At 41.9% G+C, this 16,718-nt stretch overlaps 1 protein-coding gene and 1 long non-coding RNA gene across 5 annotated transcripts in view; one reads left to right on the top strand and one right to left on the bottom strand.

The window, feature by feature from the left end:
- The window catches only part of LOC138924815 (uncharacterized), a 34,651-nt gene extending 31,592 nt beyond the window's left edge, over positions 1–3,059 (bottom strand). The window contains exons 1-2 of the long non-coding RNA XR_011440099.1: positions 2,911–3,059; positions 2,162–2,255 (exon numbers count right to left, since the gene is read on the bottom strand). This is a non-coding gene — a long non-coding RNA (uncharacterized lncRNA). The remainder of the gene's footprint in view (positions 1–2,161; positions 2,256–2,910) is intronic.
- Positions 1–16,718, top strand: part of BIN2 (bridging integrator 2) — a 30,690-nt gene that overhangs the window by 5,742 nt on the left and 8,230 nt on the right. For all 4 annotated transcript variants that reach the window (XM_070271440.1, XM_005611196.4, XM_070271442.1 and 1 more), the window contains exons 2-9: positions 1,906–1,986; positions 9,369–9,423; positions 9,730–9,824; positions 10,657–10,752; positions 12,448–12,555; positions 12,866–12,951; positions 14,597–14,672; positions 15,584–15,666. In XM_070271440.1, coding sequence (XP_070127541.1) covers positions 1,906–1,986; positions 9,369–9,423; positions 9,730–9,824; positions 10,657–10,752; positions 12,448–12,555; positions 12,866–12,951; positions 14,597–14,672; positions 15,584–15,666 — 680 coding nt within the window. The remainder of the gene's footprint in view (positions 1–1,905; positions 1,987–9,368; positions 9,424–9,729; positions 9,825–10,656; positions 10,753–12,447; positions 12,556–12,865; positions 12,952–14,596; positions 14,673–15,583; positions 15,667–16,718) is intronic.

Here is a 16,718-nt window from a genome sequence, read left to right as displayed (position 1 = left end):
TAAGAAAAGTACCCAATCCTCAAGGAGCTCACTGTTTAGAAGGAGACATAGATAGATAAATACAAATATAAAAAGTAATAGAAGTGTATACAAGGTACAGAAGTTGAAGTGCTTAGGAGAGAGTGATTAACTCGATTAATGGGATGAAATAGATATGGTTAAGCATCACAAAGGATATAGAGTATGAATTGGGATAATTGCCTAACAGACAAGGTGGGGAAGAGCATTCCAAAAAGAAGCAAAAGCATCTATAACAAGCAATAATATGGCTTTGTAGGGGAGGAAGACATTTCCTCTACCCACTCTGGGTCCTTCTGGCTGTACTACAAATTAAATTGACATGAGACAGAATAACAGGAGAAAATTAAACAAAGCTTTATAACATGTATACGTGGGAGAGGCTCAGGCAAACTGAGCAACTTGCCAAAATGGCAGAGGTTCTCATCTTAAATACCATCTTCAGCTACAAAGGAGGATGTTGGGTGTGGGGCAAGTCAGTTATGGGAGACTACAAGAAAAGCACAGTAAACAAGAGTAAGGTTATTATGCAGATTTAAGTCCTTGCCTTCCTCATTGATAAGAGTTTTTAGAGGATAAGGTCATCCACCCTTCTTCCTGGTACAGAGAGGGAGAGCCTTTACAGATGGAGATTTTCCTTACAAATGTAAATGTCTCTTGCAAAGAGTAACTTCTACTTTTCAGAGTTTCTCTCACGCCTGCAGTTTTTAATCAGCCCAAAATAATCCACATGCCAAGGAGACATATCTTGGGGTGGCCAATTCCAATCTCCCTTAGCTTATTTGGGAAACTAAAAAAATGTTAGGGAGGGAGACCTGCAGGATGGAGGAATAATGAGAGCTGAGGCTTAGTGAAGGGTCAGACCGTTGAGACCTGTGTGCACGCTAGAGTTTGAACTATACCTTATAGATACGTAATGGGCATTTAATAAAAATTCATTGAGCAGATGAATGGAGAACCATTAGAAGGTTTTAAGCTGCAGCATGATGGGCCTATTGTAGCAGGCCAGATGAGAGACAATGAGGGCTTGGACTCGAGCTGTGGCAGTGAGACCAGAAAGCATGGGATGGTTTCTGGAGATGGACATGGTAAGGGATTTGATGAAGGAGGTGAGAGAGAAGTAGTTGAGGGCAACTCCTGAGATTCTAACTTGGGCCCGGGGGATAGAGTAACCCCCAAAATGGGGGTGACAGGTAGAAGAGTCAGGGCTTTCTTACTTGTTTATAGGTGAGCGTCCCTGCTGAGAGCAGGTACTGTATCTTTTTCATTTCCACATCCTTTGCATTAGCACTGAGACCAGTGTGATGGTTAGCTCTCAGTTTCCCAGTGGAGCGGAGATAGACATGGATAGCATTCATTTCTAGCTGAGTTTCAAATGCATTACATCAGAGCTTCTCAAAGTGTTCCACGAGGGCCCTTGTGAGAAAAGAGCGTCCTGCCAGCCTTTCCAACCTTGTCTGTCTAGAGGACTCTACAGCTATGGCAGGAAGAGGGTCTCTCAAGTGAAAAACATCTTCAAGGCTCATGTTTTATCTTTAAAGCCATACACATTTTACATTCTTCTTATTAATCCTTGTTTTAATAATGTATAACATTTTCCCCTTCCCCTGCAGTAAATAATGTCATTCCAGGAACATATACCATATTTATTCTGGGCTTTATATATACCCTCTAGCACACTACTACATACCCCAGAAGTACCCAATTTGAAAAGAACCACAAAACATGATAGTTTTTTCAGCAATGTGCTGTATTTCTAATTCTTTTGGCCTAATCTGAGTATGGGCCTTTAGTTGCATCTGAGACTGAGAAGCCAGGGTCATATGAGGCAACAGATATGAGAGACTTGACTATAGCCTTACGGACCTTTCTGACTTATATCACCAGGTACTACAGAAGTTGGGGAAAACTGTGGAAACCAAAGATGAACGGTTTGAACAAAGTGCCAGCAACTTCTACCATCAACAGGTAATCTGGAAGACGGGGAAGGGAAGCTTGAAGGAAGAAATGAGACATGAGGGCTGAACGGCAGCACAGCAGGCTCTGCAAACCAGCAAGCATCCCTACTAACCCTGCTCTCCCAGGCTAAGGGCCCCAGCGTGCCCTGTTGCTTATCCTTCCCCTGGGAACCAGAGACACTTACCTTTCCTGTTCTGCTGACCCTGGGTTTTGAGACACAGCCAGTGTTCTTCTCTTCTCTTAGTGCTTCCCTCAGGGTACAGTGGCATCACTAGGTCCTTAGACAAAATCAAAATGAGCCCCTGCCACCTTAGTTTTTTACTTATTCACTTCCCCAGGGTGCCTCTCTCCCACGTTAGGACTCTTATCTCCATAGCCCCATATTTTGTCCACTACGTCTACCCCACCTAAGCCTTTTATTCTAAAATAATACCTCTATGTTGACCTGTTATTCTAACTACAAACCTATTCTCACTGTTCTTTCTATCTTCACTGGATATGATGGGTAATTTCATATAGAAAATTTACATTTAGAAGTGGATAGAAGAGATCTAACTTTCTGTGGGATCTCTGACTTTCCATCTCCATGTCCAGGCATCATGCTTCGTGCTTTACACACATTATCTCATTTAATTCTTATGTCAGTCCTGGAAATTGCGATCCCCTCTTTGTAATAGAAAGGAGTTATTAACTTATATGAATATCTAGTTGCAAGGCAATGTTGACACTAACTACCCAGGGTTAGGTCAGATTTCACAGCATCAGGGCACCGTCCCCTGCTAGACTGCCTCACTTCAGACACCAGCTGCAAGCTCCAGAGTTCCCAGGCCACCTGCACTTCTGAGCAGCTGGCTCCCAGGGTGGAAGTTCCTACTGGCTGCTTCCATAATTCACTAGAATGACTCACATAACTCAGAAAAGTGCTCTACTTACAATTAGAGTTTTATTATGAAGGATGCAAATCGGGACCAGCCAAATAAAGAGACATATAAGGTGAAGTGTGAGAAGGTCCCAAATGTGAAGCTTCTGTGTCCTCACGACATGTCACTGTCCCAGCACACTGATGTTGGATTACCAGCCAGGGAAGCTAACCTGTGCTTCAGGTTTTTATGGTGACTTCATTACATAGTGACTCATTGGCTACGTGATTGAACTTAATCTCTAGCTCCCCTCCCCTCCCCTGGAGGTTGGGCTGATATGCTCTCAAAGCCCCAACCCTCTAACCACATGGTTCATCTTTCCAGCCTGACCAGCCACCATCCTGAGTCATTTGTTTTGGTGTGGTCTGAGGGGCCCTCCATGTATAACAGACATTCCCGTCACTCAGGAAATCCCAAGGTTTTAGAGGTTACTTCTCAGGAACTAGGGACAAAAACCAGCTAAAATCTTTATTGTGCAATATCAGTTAATTGAATTATATGGGAAATAATTCTTTAAAATTATATTAAAAGGATATTAGCTACCATCTAATTCAGTAGTTGATTGTATATCAGAATCATTTGGAAAGAAAAAATTTTTTTTTTCCTCCCCAAAGCCCCAGTACATGATTGCATAGGCTAGTTGTAAGTGCTCTAGTTCTTCTATGTAAGCCACCACAGCATGGCAGCTGACTGACGGGTGGTGTGGTTCTGGAACTGGGAAAGGAACGCGGGCCACGAGAGTAGTGAGAGTGCCGAACTTGACACTGGGCCATCAGGGCTGGCTCTGGAAGATTTTTTTAAATGTAAGGTCTATGGTAGGAGGAACTGAGAATCTGTACTTTTAAATTTGTTGTAATGGAAAATTTCATATATATACAAAGATAGAAAAATCTGTATAACGAATCCATGTGTACCCCATCACTCAGCTTCAATAATTTATCAACTCCTGGGAATCTTGTTTCATCTATATCTCCACCCACTTTCCCCCATCCTTGATTATTAGGAATCAAATTCTAGTATCATATCACTGTATCCATAAAAATTTCATTATCAGTCTCTAAAGATAAGAAGTCTTTTAAAATATAACCACAAAACCATTATCACACCCAAAAATATTTTTCTATAAAACATTTACTCATTACAACAAGTCAGGAAGTATGTCAAGAAAAGAATGAATTAGGGGCCAGCCCGGTGGAGTGGTGTAGTGATTAAGTTTACACGCTCAGCTTCAGTGGCCTGGGGTTTGCAGGTTCGGACCCCGAGCATGGACCTTCACACTGCTCATCAAGCCATGCTGTGGCAGCATCCCACATACAAAATAGAGGAAGATTGGCACAGATGTTAGCTCAGGGCCGACCTTCCTCACAAAAAGAAAAAAAAGGAAAAATGAATTAAAAAAAATGATTTCACACCCTCCCATGCTACAACCACTGTTGTTTTATATCCTTACAGTTACTTTGCTATGTACGTATATGATCTCTAAATATATCCATAGTAAATAAATATGAGGTTTACAAAAATGAGATTGTTCTATTCATGTGGTTTTGTAACTTGCCTTTTCACTTAACAATATAATACAAATATCTTTTCAGGTATATCAGGTTAAATACCCACTAAAACAGTTTTAGTGATCTCTAAAAAATTAGCAATTATTTCTTTATATGATAATATATCCAGTCAGTGTTCACACTGCCTTAATTGTGTGATTTTGTTTTTACTGTTTGTTTAAATCAGCAACTTGTTGATATGTTGAAATCTCTTAATCTATGGGTTTCCAACCCCTCCCTTTTTGCAGTTTCTTTGTTGATGAGACTGGGTTGTTTGTCCTGCAGTTTAAATTTTGCTGAATCTCCATGGTATTATTTAACATGTTCCTCTGTCTCTTATACTTTATGTAAATTGATCGTTCAATTTAGAGGCTTGATGAGATTCAGATTTTTGTTTTTGTTTGTTTTGGTAACAAGAATACTTGTTATTGTAGGTCTTATATTCTTCCATCTGGAGCTACATAATGTCTGGTTGTTTCCTTTTGTGTGTGATATTAACAGCCATGGGTGATGACTAGCTAGGGAATCTGTGTTTTACTTTAAGCTTTCTAGGTAGTTATGATGTAGCAGCTAGTCTGAGAACAGCATTTGGCAACCACTGATCTAGTCTAATTCCTTCAAGGAGACATAGGAAGTGATTGAGAGGGAAGCAGTTTAATCAAGGTAGTATAGTGTAAGAGTTGCAGAGCTAGGATCCAAACCTAAAGCCTATGCTTGTTTCCCTGTACCTCTCTAGGAGGCCTCCCTGGGCCTCTTCTCAACTGTTACTGTTCTGCTTCCAACTCCAGCATGAAAAGAACAGGAATGAGTAAGTTGACACCCACTTTGAAGGCTTCTGATTCTTGGCGCATTCTTCCCCTCGGTCTTTTCTCTCCCTTTTTGCCTTATAGGATGGTCTACAATGGCCGATGTGTGAGTAGAAAGGGTAAGAGATGAAGGAAGGGGCATCAAGAAGAATAAGATCGGATGGGACAATCCCCTCAGAATTCCTTTTGCGAGCCCACCAACTAAATGTCACTTGAGGGGGGAAATATATTTGAGAAATGAAATGGAGTTAGATTAGGAATAAGATAAAACTTTCCTTCTGAGCAAATGATACACCTACAGTAACTGGTGTTTGTACGTGCTTGGAAAGTTCATTTAACAAACGTTTCCTGGGTGCCTGCCGCATGCTGGCCACAGTGCTAGATGCTAGGACTTTAACAGGAATAAGACAACACACCTCCCCTCAAGGCTCTCATAGTTTAAGGAGAAAGACAGTGACAATACAGCCAAGTCTGAGGGTGGACCTGGGGTGAGTAAGATGAGCAGGAAGAAAAGGACAGAGGCAAGGAGATTGAAAGTGAAGTGTTCCAAAAGTTGGACCAGTTGGTCATGTGCCCTATCCCTCACCCACAGTCAGCTTGTAGGTAAACTTTGTCAATGAATAAAACTCTGAAACTTCCCAGCCTGATTTCAGGGCCTGGCCACTTGCCTGGGTTCCGGGTCAAATTTCCATAGGTAATTTTTCTTTGAGAGCTCTATGTACTTCCCATTTCCCTCCTTCAAAATATTTTATATAGGAAGAATTATTTTCCCCAAGCAGCATTTTAATCTCTTCTTTCTGGTAATGACAGCTGCTTCCATTTCATTGTCTTTAAAATCAAATCTGACAATCTCTCTTCATCTTTCCCTTCTGGACCTCCATTAGGTCAAGCACTTAAAACACTTGCTCAGGGTTTGTCATACTGTTTACTTGTGTTGCTAAGTGTTTGGGTTTCTCTGAGTCCATTTTTCTCCAGAAAGAAGGGAACCCCAGGAGAGGGACCTTCTTCTTAGTCTCTTAGGACATAGCTCTGTCTACCTAAGTGCTTAGGACAAGCTTCCAGAGTGAGTGGTTCATTAACTGGGGGCTGGGGCTGTTTGTATAAGGCGTGGGAGGGACTAACTCAGACTCCTTGTAGTGCTGCCAAGAATTTGGCAAGGATTCAAAGAGCAGAAGTGATAAAATCATAAGGTTTAGAGCTAGAAATGGCCTACCAGGCATTTATAGATGAGGAAACTGGAGCCAGAGAAGTGGAATAACTTGCTAGTTGGTGGTAGAGACAAGTTTTTGACTCCCAGACAAGTGAGAACTAAGACTGTGAGAGCCACCTTTGTCAGGAAAGAAGAAAGATGCTGACATTATTCATCCTGGAGACATCTCAGGGGAGGACAGACAGGTCAGAGAAGTAAAATGACTCCCAGTGCTGTCCCACCCCTACCACCACCATCACCCACACCCACACTTCCTCTCCTCAAAGGAAAGAACAAAAGCATAAAGGAAGAACTTTGGCCGGAGGCTTGATTCTAATACACAGAAATGGAGTTGGCGTTTGTGCAGTACCTTGGAGGGTAGAAGGCATTCACATTTTATGGCCTATGGTATGAGCAGTACCCCATAGTTTTGAACAGTGTACATAAAACTTGCACAGGCGTGCATGATACTTGATTAGTGATCTGAATTTTCAGGCCATATAATATCTAATGGGATAAAAAATTAAGAATTTCATTTATAGGGGCCAGCCTGGTGGTGCAGCAGTTAAATTCCCACGTTCTGCTCTGGTGGCCCGGGGTTCGCCGGTTTGGATCCCAGGTGTGGACCTACACACTGCTTCTCAAGCCATGTTGTGGTAGGCGTCTCACATATAAAGTAGAGGAAGATGGGCACGGATGTTAGCTCAGGGCCAGGCTTCCTCAGCAAAAAGAGGAGACTTTCAGGAAATGTTAGCTCAGGGCTAATCTCCTCAAAAAAAAAAAAAGAAAGAATTTCATTTATAGAAATTATGCAAGATAGTTTAACAGCTTTTATTACTCAAATATGTATTTTGGAGACCAAATCTTCATGGTGAAGTAAAAAGTTGAGTCCATGTTTTTTTCTTTCATAAAAAGAAATTGAAATCCTTGTTAATTTTTATAATCCCCAAAACCCTTTCAAAACTTTCAAACCTTGGTTATCACATTTCAAAACTCTCAAACTTGTACCTACCTACCATATCCGTGTTTAAAAGATATTCTGTACATTTAATGTCTTAGACTGTTTAAACTTTTTTTCTGTGAAAGAAAAAGCAGAAAGGAAGTGAGACACCCTTCCTGGTGAATGCCAAATGTTTCTGAATTTTAACTGACTGAATCTGTCTCCATCATGCTATTAAAAGTGCTTCCTCAAGGTCACCAGTGACCTCCAATTACCAAGTCTGGTGACACCAATTCTTCCTGCGTTCTAACCTCTCTGCAGCATCTGACCCTTCCCTGATCATTTCTCTCTTGACCCTCATTTGCTGTGACACACTACAGAATCCCAGCTCTTCTCCCAGCTCTCTGACAGTGCCTTAGACTCCTTGAGACTTTCTGTGTCTTTGTGTCCCTTGAGCCCTGGCATTCAGCCCCTTGAGAAGGACTTTTACCCGAGGTATGGTCAAGAGTTTGGACTGGCTTAGAGGTGATCTCTGGAGGCAGGAAGATGGATGAAATAATTAGTCCAGTTTTCTGTGTTTATTTGACTAAGTAGACTTAGATTTTCTGTTGCTAAAATTGAACAATAATTATCTTTCCATCAAAGATTCCCACAGGAAAAAAAAAAATTTAAGTTGTTAGATAGGATTTTCCCCCATGAATTTTTCTAACTTTTGGTGTGCTCAATAGCCTATCTAGTAATGAACACAAGCAAATAGAAGAAATGAACAAGTTCATAACAAGTATTTTATGGTGTACTGCATAATGCATCTCAGCTCAAATACTCCGTCACCTGAACTAGTATGAGGCTCACTGTTCTGACCCCGTAGAATACTCTTGAAGTGGGCTGCACCTTTCAGTCCAGTCCCACACTCCTGAAGTTGGGCTCCACAAGGTCAGTGGTCTGGCCTCAAACTTCTTTCTCACCCCACTCCTAGAAACTGGAGTTCACACAGAGGAAAGAGGCCAGAATGGGAAGGGGCTTTAAACGACATGACGAGGAACAATTGAGGAAGCCTGTGAGAAAGAAGACTTGGTGCAGAGCATGTAAAAGATGTCTTCACACATGTGCAAGAGAAATGAGATCTACTCTGAGTGCAGAAGGCCAACCTAAGACCAGTGGGCAAAAGTTGTAATAGTCAGAGCTATTTTAAAATGAAGTGCAGCCTCAGCAAGAGGTCATGAGTTTCTGGTTGCTGGATATATTTGTAAACATGTGTCTGAGTTACAACACGAGTGGTTCATCGATTAGGTGGAGATTTGAACTTCCAAATCTAAATGATACCTTCCTCTCCTCCCTCCCTCCCTTCTTTTTTAGAGGGAGGAGACTTAATGTGTGCTTGGGACTCCTAGCCTAAAAGAATGAGAATTCAGACACAGCAGCAAAGATTGAATCGGATAGGTAGATAGAACTATAGATAAGGACACTGGAGTTGGAACAGGAAGAGAGTCAATGATGAGGCTCCTTGGAGGAGAAGTGTAAAGCAGGTGACTGAGGGAAGGGAAGGGTAAAGTGAGGCAAAGCAGAGAAGGGCGTCGGGGGGAGAGGAATGGCCAGTGTGAGAGTGCAGAGAAGGAAGAGGGCCTGGTGTCTGCAGGAGGTGGGAGCACTTCATCTGCCGAGACAGGAAGGTGTGAGCGAGGGTCACATAGGTTGTGTCACATAGGACACTTACGTTTCAACAGAGGAACTCTTTCACTAGAAGGGAGATCAAACAGGAAAGAAGATATGCCAATGCAATAGGAGCAATCTCCCAACTTAAAAATTGCTGCAAAAGAGACAACCTACAACTTCTTGGTAAAGAAAATATAGGCTAATTTATAACATTTATATAATGTTTGAAGAAATTCCAGGAGTGATTTCTGCTTTTAACCTACTTTTCTGCTTTGACTTCTGGTGCATCTTTCCAATTGTACCCCTTTAGTCACCGAAGGCACTTCTCCCTTTCAGGCAGAGGGCCACAAGCTGTACAAGGACCTGAAGAACTTCATTAGTGCAGTCAAAGGTGGGTATGGTGGCACAGGAGAATCCAGAGGGCATTTATGGAGCTACTAAGAAGTCTGGAGGATGGGAAAAAACCCAGCCATACTCAGGCTTTTTATCAGTTGCCTGTCCCTGACTTCTGGAACCTTGTGGGCCTAGGAAGAGTAACTTTTCCTATCTCAGCCCCATCCAGCTGCCCTCGCTGATAACCCAAACCTTCTGAGTTTGTCCTTCTGAATTGGACTCACTGATTTGTCTGTCACTCGTATGATTAGACAAAACTGCTTTCTGGGAAACCTTATGTTAGAACTGAGTACTCTCCTTTCAGTGATGCGTGAAAGTTCAAAGAGAGTGTCAGAAACCCTGCAGGAGATCTACAGCAGTGACTGGGACGGTCATGAGGAGCTGAAGGCCATCGTAGGGGTAAGAGTGTTCTGGGTTTTACAGCTCTTCCACACTCACTCCTGCCCTCATCTCAACCTCATCATAGCTTCTCCATCTGAGCAAACAGGAAAACAAAGGGGCCAATTCACATTGTTCATTCATTTGTATGGCCTCAGTCACGGGTGGTAGGAAGAAGCTGCAACGATGAAGGTAAATACAAGTTTGCCTTAATCTGTGGAGTCCTGTGGTTTTGACCCTCTTCTCCTCTTTAAAACCTTATGTGGGGCCAGCCCTGCAGCACAGTGGTTAAATTCACACGTTCCGCTTCGGCAGCCTGGGGTTCACTGGTTCGGATCCCGGGTGTGGACCTACACACTGCTTGTCAAGCCATGCTGTAGCGGGCATCCCACATATAAAGTAGAGGAAGATGGGCATGGATGTTAGCTCAGGGCCAGTCTTCCTCAGCAAAAAGAGGAGGATTAGCAGCAGATGTTAGCTCAGGGCTAATCTTCCTCAAAAATAAATAAATAAATATTTTTTAAAACTTTATGGAAGTTTTACCTACATAAAACCCAACTGATTGTTCATGTAGTTATTTACTCCCAAACTTCCCTATCCTTCAAGCTCTAGGGCCCAAGACTGACCATGTGTTCCTGTTCTTAATCCCTGAATGTATGTCTAGTCTCTTATAGGGTAGTCTTTTCTTGGGGAAGGGCTGTTTCTTCATCTGACGCTTCCCCAGAATCCAACATGATATTCTAAATCCTGTGCTCCAAAAAGGAAGCTTGTTGCAGGAAGAATTTGGGTGTTTCCCTCGTGTGCAGTTGTCAAGAAGTGGAGCCTCACCACCCCCTCTGCCTCTATCCCACAGAATAATGACCTCCTTTGGGAAGACTATGAAGAGAAGCTAGCTGACCAGGCTTTGAGGACCATGGAAAACTATGTAGCCCAGTTCAGCGAGGTTAAGGTAATCAATTTACAGAATCAAGAATGGGTTATGGGGGGCCCATATAAGTTAGAGAATGTATTGGGTTTTGCCTTGGAAATAGAGCTAGAGCCCATGGTTAGGAATGAAGTTGGGTAGGTTAGGAGAAGGGTTAAAAGTTGAGGGTTAGACAAAAGGTTAGCGTGAAGGTTATATTAATGCTTAGATTTCAGTGAACTAGATTTGGGCTGGTATTGAATTAGATCCAGGTCAGAGCATCCCTTTTAGTTGTGAGAAACAGCTGATGGGACTAAAGATGTTTATTGTAGAGAAGAGGAAGCCTGGAGGAGTCATAAAAATTACCTTCAAATGCTTGAAAATCTGTTAGGTGAAAGAGGAATTCAACCTGAAAGCAGAATTAGAATTCGTTTATTCATTCAACTCATATTTATTAAACATCTACTTTATTGGGCACTGTACTGATTTTATTTATTTATTTTTTTCCAAAATGTATCTCCCTGCCTCCCTTCTTGCTTTCTCTAAGGCCATTTTGTTTATTTATTTAAATTTAAGTATGGTTGACATACAATATTATATCGGTTTCAGGTGTACAACATAGTGATTCAGCATTTATATACATTACAAAGTGATCGCCACGGCAAGTCTAGTTACCGTGTCACCTTACAAAGTCATTGCAATATTACTGACTGTGTTCCCTATGCTGTACGTTACATCCCCATGACTTGTTTATTTTGTAACTGGAAGTTTGTTCCTCTTAATCTCCTTCACCCATTTTGCCCGTCCCCTACCCTTCTCCCCTCTGGCAACAATCAATTTGTTCTTTGTATCTATGAGTTTGTTTCTGTTTTGTTCTGTTTGTTCATTTATTTTGCTCCTTAGATTCCACATATAAGTGAAATCATACAATATTTGTATTTCTCTGCTGATTTTAGATTAATCGGAAGAAATTAGAGGGAGACTGACTGAACTTTCTTTTGGTTAAAGCTTTCCAAAAATTAAATATACTGTGAGGTAGTGTGTTGTCTGTTCTCTGTTCAAGCAGAAGTCAAACTACTTCTTACCTTGGCTGTGGTAGAGAAGCTTCGTGTATTGAATAGGAAATTGGACCAGATAATTGCTAAGATCCTTTCAAACCTGTGATTGAGAGAATGAGACGGGCCGTTAATATAGTTTGCTTCTCCCTGGAATAATTTGTAGTTTGAATGAAATTGAGTAGATATTCTCTCAGTGCTCATATCAATTTGCTATTTTTACTATACTTTAGGGTTTTCAAAGCACTTTATATTCAGCATTTGCTCTCTAAAATAACACAATAGGGCAGATGAATCTACTGAGGCTCCAAAAGAGGTCTGCCTTGCCCTAGGTCACAAGGCAATAAATGGCAGCATTGGGAGTAACACCCAAAACTCTTGACTTTCAATTTGGGAGGATTTTCAAGGCTGTTTCTCCTGGAGGCTGAACCACTTTATCGTGGGTTCCTAGGAAATATTAACATTTAGTGCAGGCTTCCATGTGCTCTGTAGGATTGCCCTTTGCTCTGTTTCCCCCTGAGAATTCCCATTCCTTCCAGGGAGACCCCTTGGGCACAAAACCCTGTTTTCTGTGAAATGTGATAATAGGACCCAAGAATCTTGCCTCTCTGTTTGATACTCTGTTACCTACATCTCGGCCACTGAAAAGTAAGTGTCAAGGCCCTCTCTCCTGACTCTGGGTTAGGAAAGAATCGCCAAGCGGGGTCGGAAACTCGTGGACTATGACAGTGCCCGACACCACCTGGAGGCGGTACAGAATGCCAAAAAGAAAGATGAGGCCAAGACTGCCAAGGTAAAAAGAAAAAAGCCTGGTAAATCCGTCCCACTCTCCCTCTCCCGATAATGGTGGCAGGTGGCTGGGCCAAACTGGGTTTAGGAAATGATAAATTCAGCATCCAGTGTCCTGAAGGAAATCCTGTTTCCTCTGACACAGATGCTCTAAGGATAGTCAGAGACTTGAGGCTGGGGAGGTCACGGGTCTGGAGAAGGACAGGCATGGTTCCAAGTAAGCGTAGTCCCTGACAAAATGCAGAGACAAAAGCAGCAGCCTCTAGCCTTGGGTTCAGAATTGAGGGGAATTGTCTGTCTCTTTCACCGCTTAGGCAGAGGAAGAATTCAACAAAGCCCAGGCTGTGTTTGAAGATCTGAACAAGGAGCTGCTAGAGGAGCTGCCTGTGCTTTACAATAGGTAAGGACTGAGATTCAGGAAAGGGCTGGACTCCTGGGCCACGCAGGCCCAGGCCACCTGGCAGCCCAAACATGTCACCTCATGAAAAGAGCCCTGGTCCAGCCCTGCTACTACCCTGTTGTGTGACATTAGGCGAGCTGCCTTGTCCCTCTAGACGCTGCTTTCTTCATCTGCGACACAGATAACCATCCTTGTCCTGCCAGCTTTTCTGGGTTTAAAGACAAGATGCTTTTTGGACAAAGGAGATTTTGGCAAGTAAAGTTCTGTCATCATGCATGCTAGGAATATCTGGTTTCATGCTCAAGTGCGTGTTATTTTAAACAAGCTTGGTTCATGAACATTCAGATTCACGTAGAAGATAAACCATGGGATGATTGTTAATGAAGATGTCTTTGCTTCACAGTAGGTAGAAGTGTTTTGGAGTAAATTTTCCACATTGGAAGAGGAATCTGAGCAGAAATTCTATTTGTATCCTATTCTCTTTTTATTGTACAAGATGTATTTTATCGTTTTTGTTTGTTTGTTTTTGAGGAAGATTAGCCCTGAGCTAACATCTGCCACCAGTCCTCATCTTTTTGCTGAGGAGGACTGGCCCTGAGCTAACATCCGTGCCCATATTCCTCTACGTTTTTTTTTTTGTGGGACACCTGCCACAGCGTGGCTTGACAAGCAGTGCGTAGGTCCACACCCGGATCCAAACCGGCAAACCCTGGGCCGCCAGAGCATAACGTGCAAACCTACCCTCTGCACCACTGGACTGGCCCCACAAGATGTATTTTAAAGCAATTGTAGTCAGAGTATTTTCTATTGTTACTTAATATTATTCTACAGGGCCAGCCGGGTGGCGCAGAGGTTAGGTTTGCCCGTTATGCTCTGGCGGCCCAGGGTTTGCCGGTTTGGATCCGGGTGTGGACCTACGCACTGCTTGTCAAGCCATGCTGTGGCAGGCATCCCACATATAAAGTAGAGGAAGATGGGCATGGATGTTAGCTCAGGGCCAGTCTTCCTCAGCAAAAAGAGAGGGATTGGTGGCAGATGTTAGCTCAAGGCTAATCTTCCTCAAAAAAAAAGAAATTATTCTACATATGATGGAGCCTTTTTAATGACTACGTGTATTCTAAAACATTAAGTACGTGACTCCTAATTTAAATGGAATTGAAATTTATTACAGTTTCTTTAAATGTAAACTTCCCCAATTCATTTACAGTAGAATTCCATTAATGTACATACAGCTTCATAGAAGTCCAAGTTTTGCATAATGAGAAAGAATAATTACTTATTATAATAACTATAATTGTATGGCCTTATACAGCACTTTAAAAATTCTTCAAAGCACTTCCACGTCTACTTCAATACCTAAAGAGCCTGAATCAGATAACATCATGCAACTAGAGATTGTGATATTTTGGTGTCAGCCTGGGCTGATAGTGTCTCCTGGCCTGCCCACTCCTGAGAGTCAACTGTGCTCCTGGCTTGGCTCTGATGAATCCAGATCCCAGAACCCAAGTCTGGGACGTGGGGCACTTTTCTCTGAGGAGCCTTGGTGGTGGTTGGCTTTGGCCTAAGCTCCTACCTTGCATTTTCAAACAAAAACTTCCTTTATCAACCCTTACCTGTATATGTTTGTCGTTTTGCCTCCTGATAGTCGTATTGGCTGTTATGTGACCATCTTCCAAAATATTTCCAACTTGAGGGATGTCTTCTACAGGGAGATGAGCAAGGTGAGAAACATCTGGTCAATTTAGACACCTAGGTTTTTCTAGTAAATATGAAGGTAGCCCTAATTTATATAATCTCATTAAATATCCATATTGGCACCACACATTTTTACTTTTTTCTCACGATGAAATAATAGCACTTGATTGACTGCGTTGAACTCTATTAAAGCACATATATATCTCTCTCAGAGGGCCCTCTCCATCTCCATTAATACTGAATAATAGCAGCCAAACTTGAGCTTCAGATGAATAAAGGAGGTGAAGCCTCTGGAAGGCACAGCTAAAACAGGGAACCAAGTTGTGAAATCTCTATCTTTTGTTGCTGGGGAGTGGAGGGGGCGGTGTTTATGCCCAGGTCAGTTTCTCAGGTAGTTGGTCTTGAATAGGACCAATCCTCTTCAGTGACAGGCAGCCACAGAACATCATCTCATGGGTCTTTTCTAGTCCTGGGATTCCAAGACTCTTTGCTGTTACAATATTAATTATATTCACATACACATACATGTACGTTCCTCTTCAGAGTTTCTTTGGCTAAATTATGATTTACATGGTAATTTTACATTAAATTAATTTTAAATTAAAATTACATTGTAGTATTACAATGAGTTTTCATTCCCTGGATCACCTGAGAGAAGCTGGAACCTCAAATCAAACATCAAGAACCCAGCCTTGAGAGAGCTGCCAGTCTGATGCTAGAGGCAGAACTTAAGACGCAGACAACTTAAGACAGTCAAGGAGGAAGGGGTGGTGGGACAGGACCCTGGACAGTAGTGCAAAAGAGATGAGGAGGAATTGTACAGTTCAGGGTGGTGAGGTTTTATTTTAGGGAGCTGTCTGAAAAGAGAGGAGAGAAGGGATCTGCCAGTCTCAGGTTCCCATCTGGCTGGCATCCTCTTCTCTCTTGCTGGCTCTAGCTGAACCACAGTCTCTACGAGGTGATGAGCAAACTGGAGAAGCAACATTCCGACAAAGTCTTTGTGGTGAAGGGACTATCAAGGTGAGCAACCTCTGAGACTCTTTTCTGCTTCACTTGTCCTCTGTGTGAACGTATTCACCACTCTCATCTCCACTCCCAAATCCTGGCCTTGCTTTTGTGTTCATGTACATTATGTTGTTTGCTGTTTGCACTATGCCCCTATGTAAATTCTTTTTCTTTTTATGAAATATTTCATCTATAACTAAAGGTATAAAGAATACAACAAATAGCTATATGCCTACCACCAAATTTAAGAAATCAACTATTATATATATAATTGAAGCTCCCAGTATCCCTTCCCCACTCACTTTCTCTTCCTGCCCCACCAAAGGTAGCCACTATCTTAAATTTAGTGCTTGCTATTCTTATGCATGTCTTTTTACTTTTATTATACACATATATGCGCACACAGAAAATATTGCTTTGCATGTTTTTAAACTTTATATAAATGGAATTACACTGTTTGTATTCTTTTGCAACTTCTTTTGTTCTCTTAGTATTGTTTATGAGGTTTATTTATCCTTGTTGCTACATGTTGCTAGCTCTGATCTTTCCCCTCCGTAGCTGTTGCAGATGCCATTGTACGGCTAGTTTACAATTTATTTATCTGTCCTCCTGCTAATGGACATTTGGGTTGTTTTCCAGTTTTTTGCTATTACAAATAATGTTGCAACGAACATGTTTTACGTTTCTCATGAATACTATCAAGAGTTTCTTTATTGTGTATACTGGGAGTGGACTTGCTGAGTCATAGAGTCTGTGCATTTGGGCTTCTTCAGCCTTACTAGCTGTTGCCATTGCTAAAGTGCTCTCCAAAGTGACTGTCCCAATTTACAACCCACCAGCAGTGAATAGAAGCCCCCATTGCTCCATGTTCCTGCTACATGTGAATTGTCAGACTTCATGATTTTTCTAAGCTAATGAGTATGAAGTGGAATTTTTTACAGTTTTAATTAACATCTCCACAATTGCTAGTTAGCATGAACATCTTTTCATGTTGTTGGCCATTTAAGTTTCCTGTTCTGTGACTTTCCTGCTTATCTTTTTTTCACATTTTCTTTTGGATTGTTTAC

This window comes from Equus caballus, chromosome 6 (genome assembly GCF_041296265.1).
Source record: "Equus caballus isolate H_3958 breed thoroughbred chromosome 6, TB-T2T, whole genome shotgun sequence".
Classification (NCBI taxonomy): Eukaryota; Metazoa; Chordata; class Mammalia; order Perissodactyla; family Equidae; genus Equus; species Equus caballus.
This window is presented reverse-complemented; position numbering and strand designations above follow the sequence as displayed.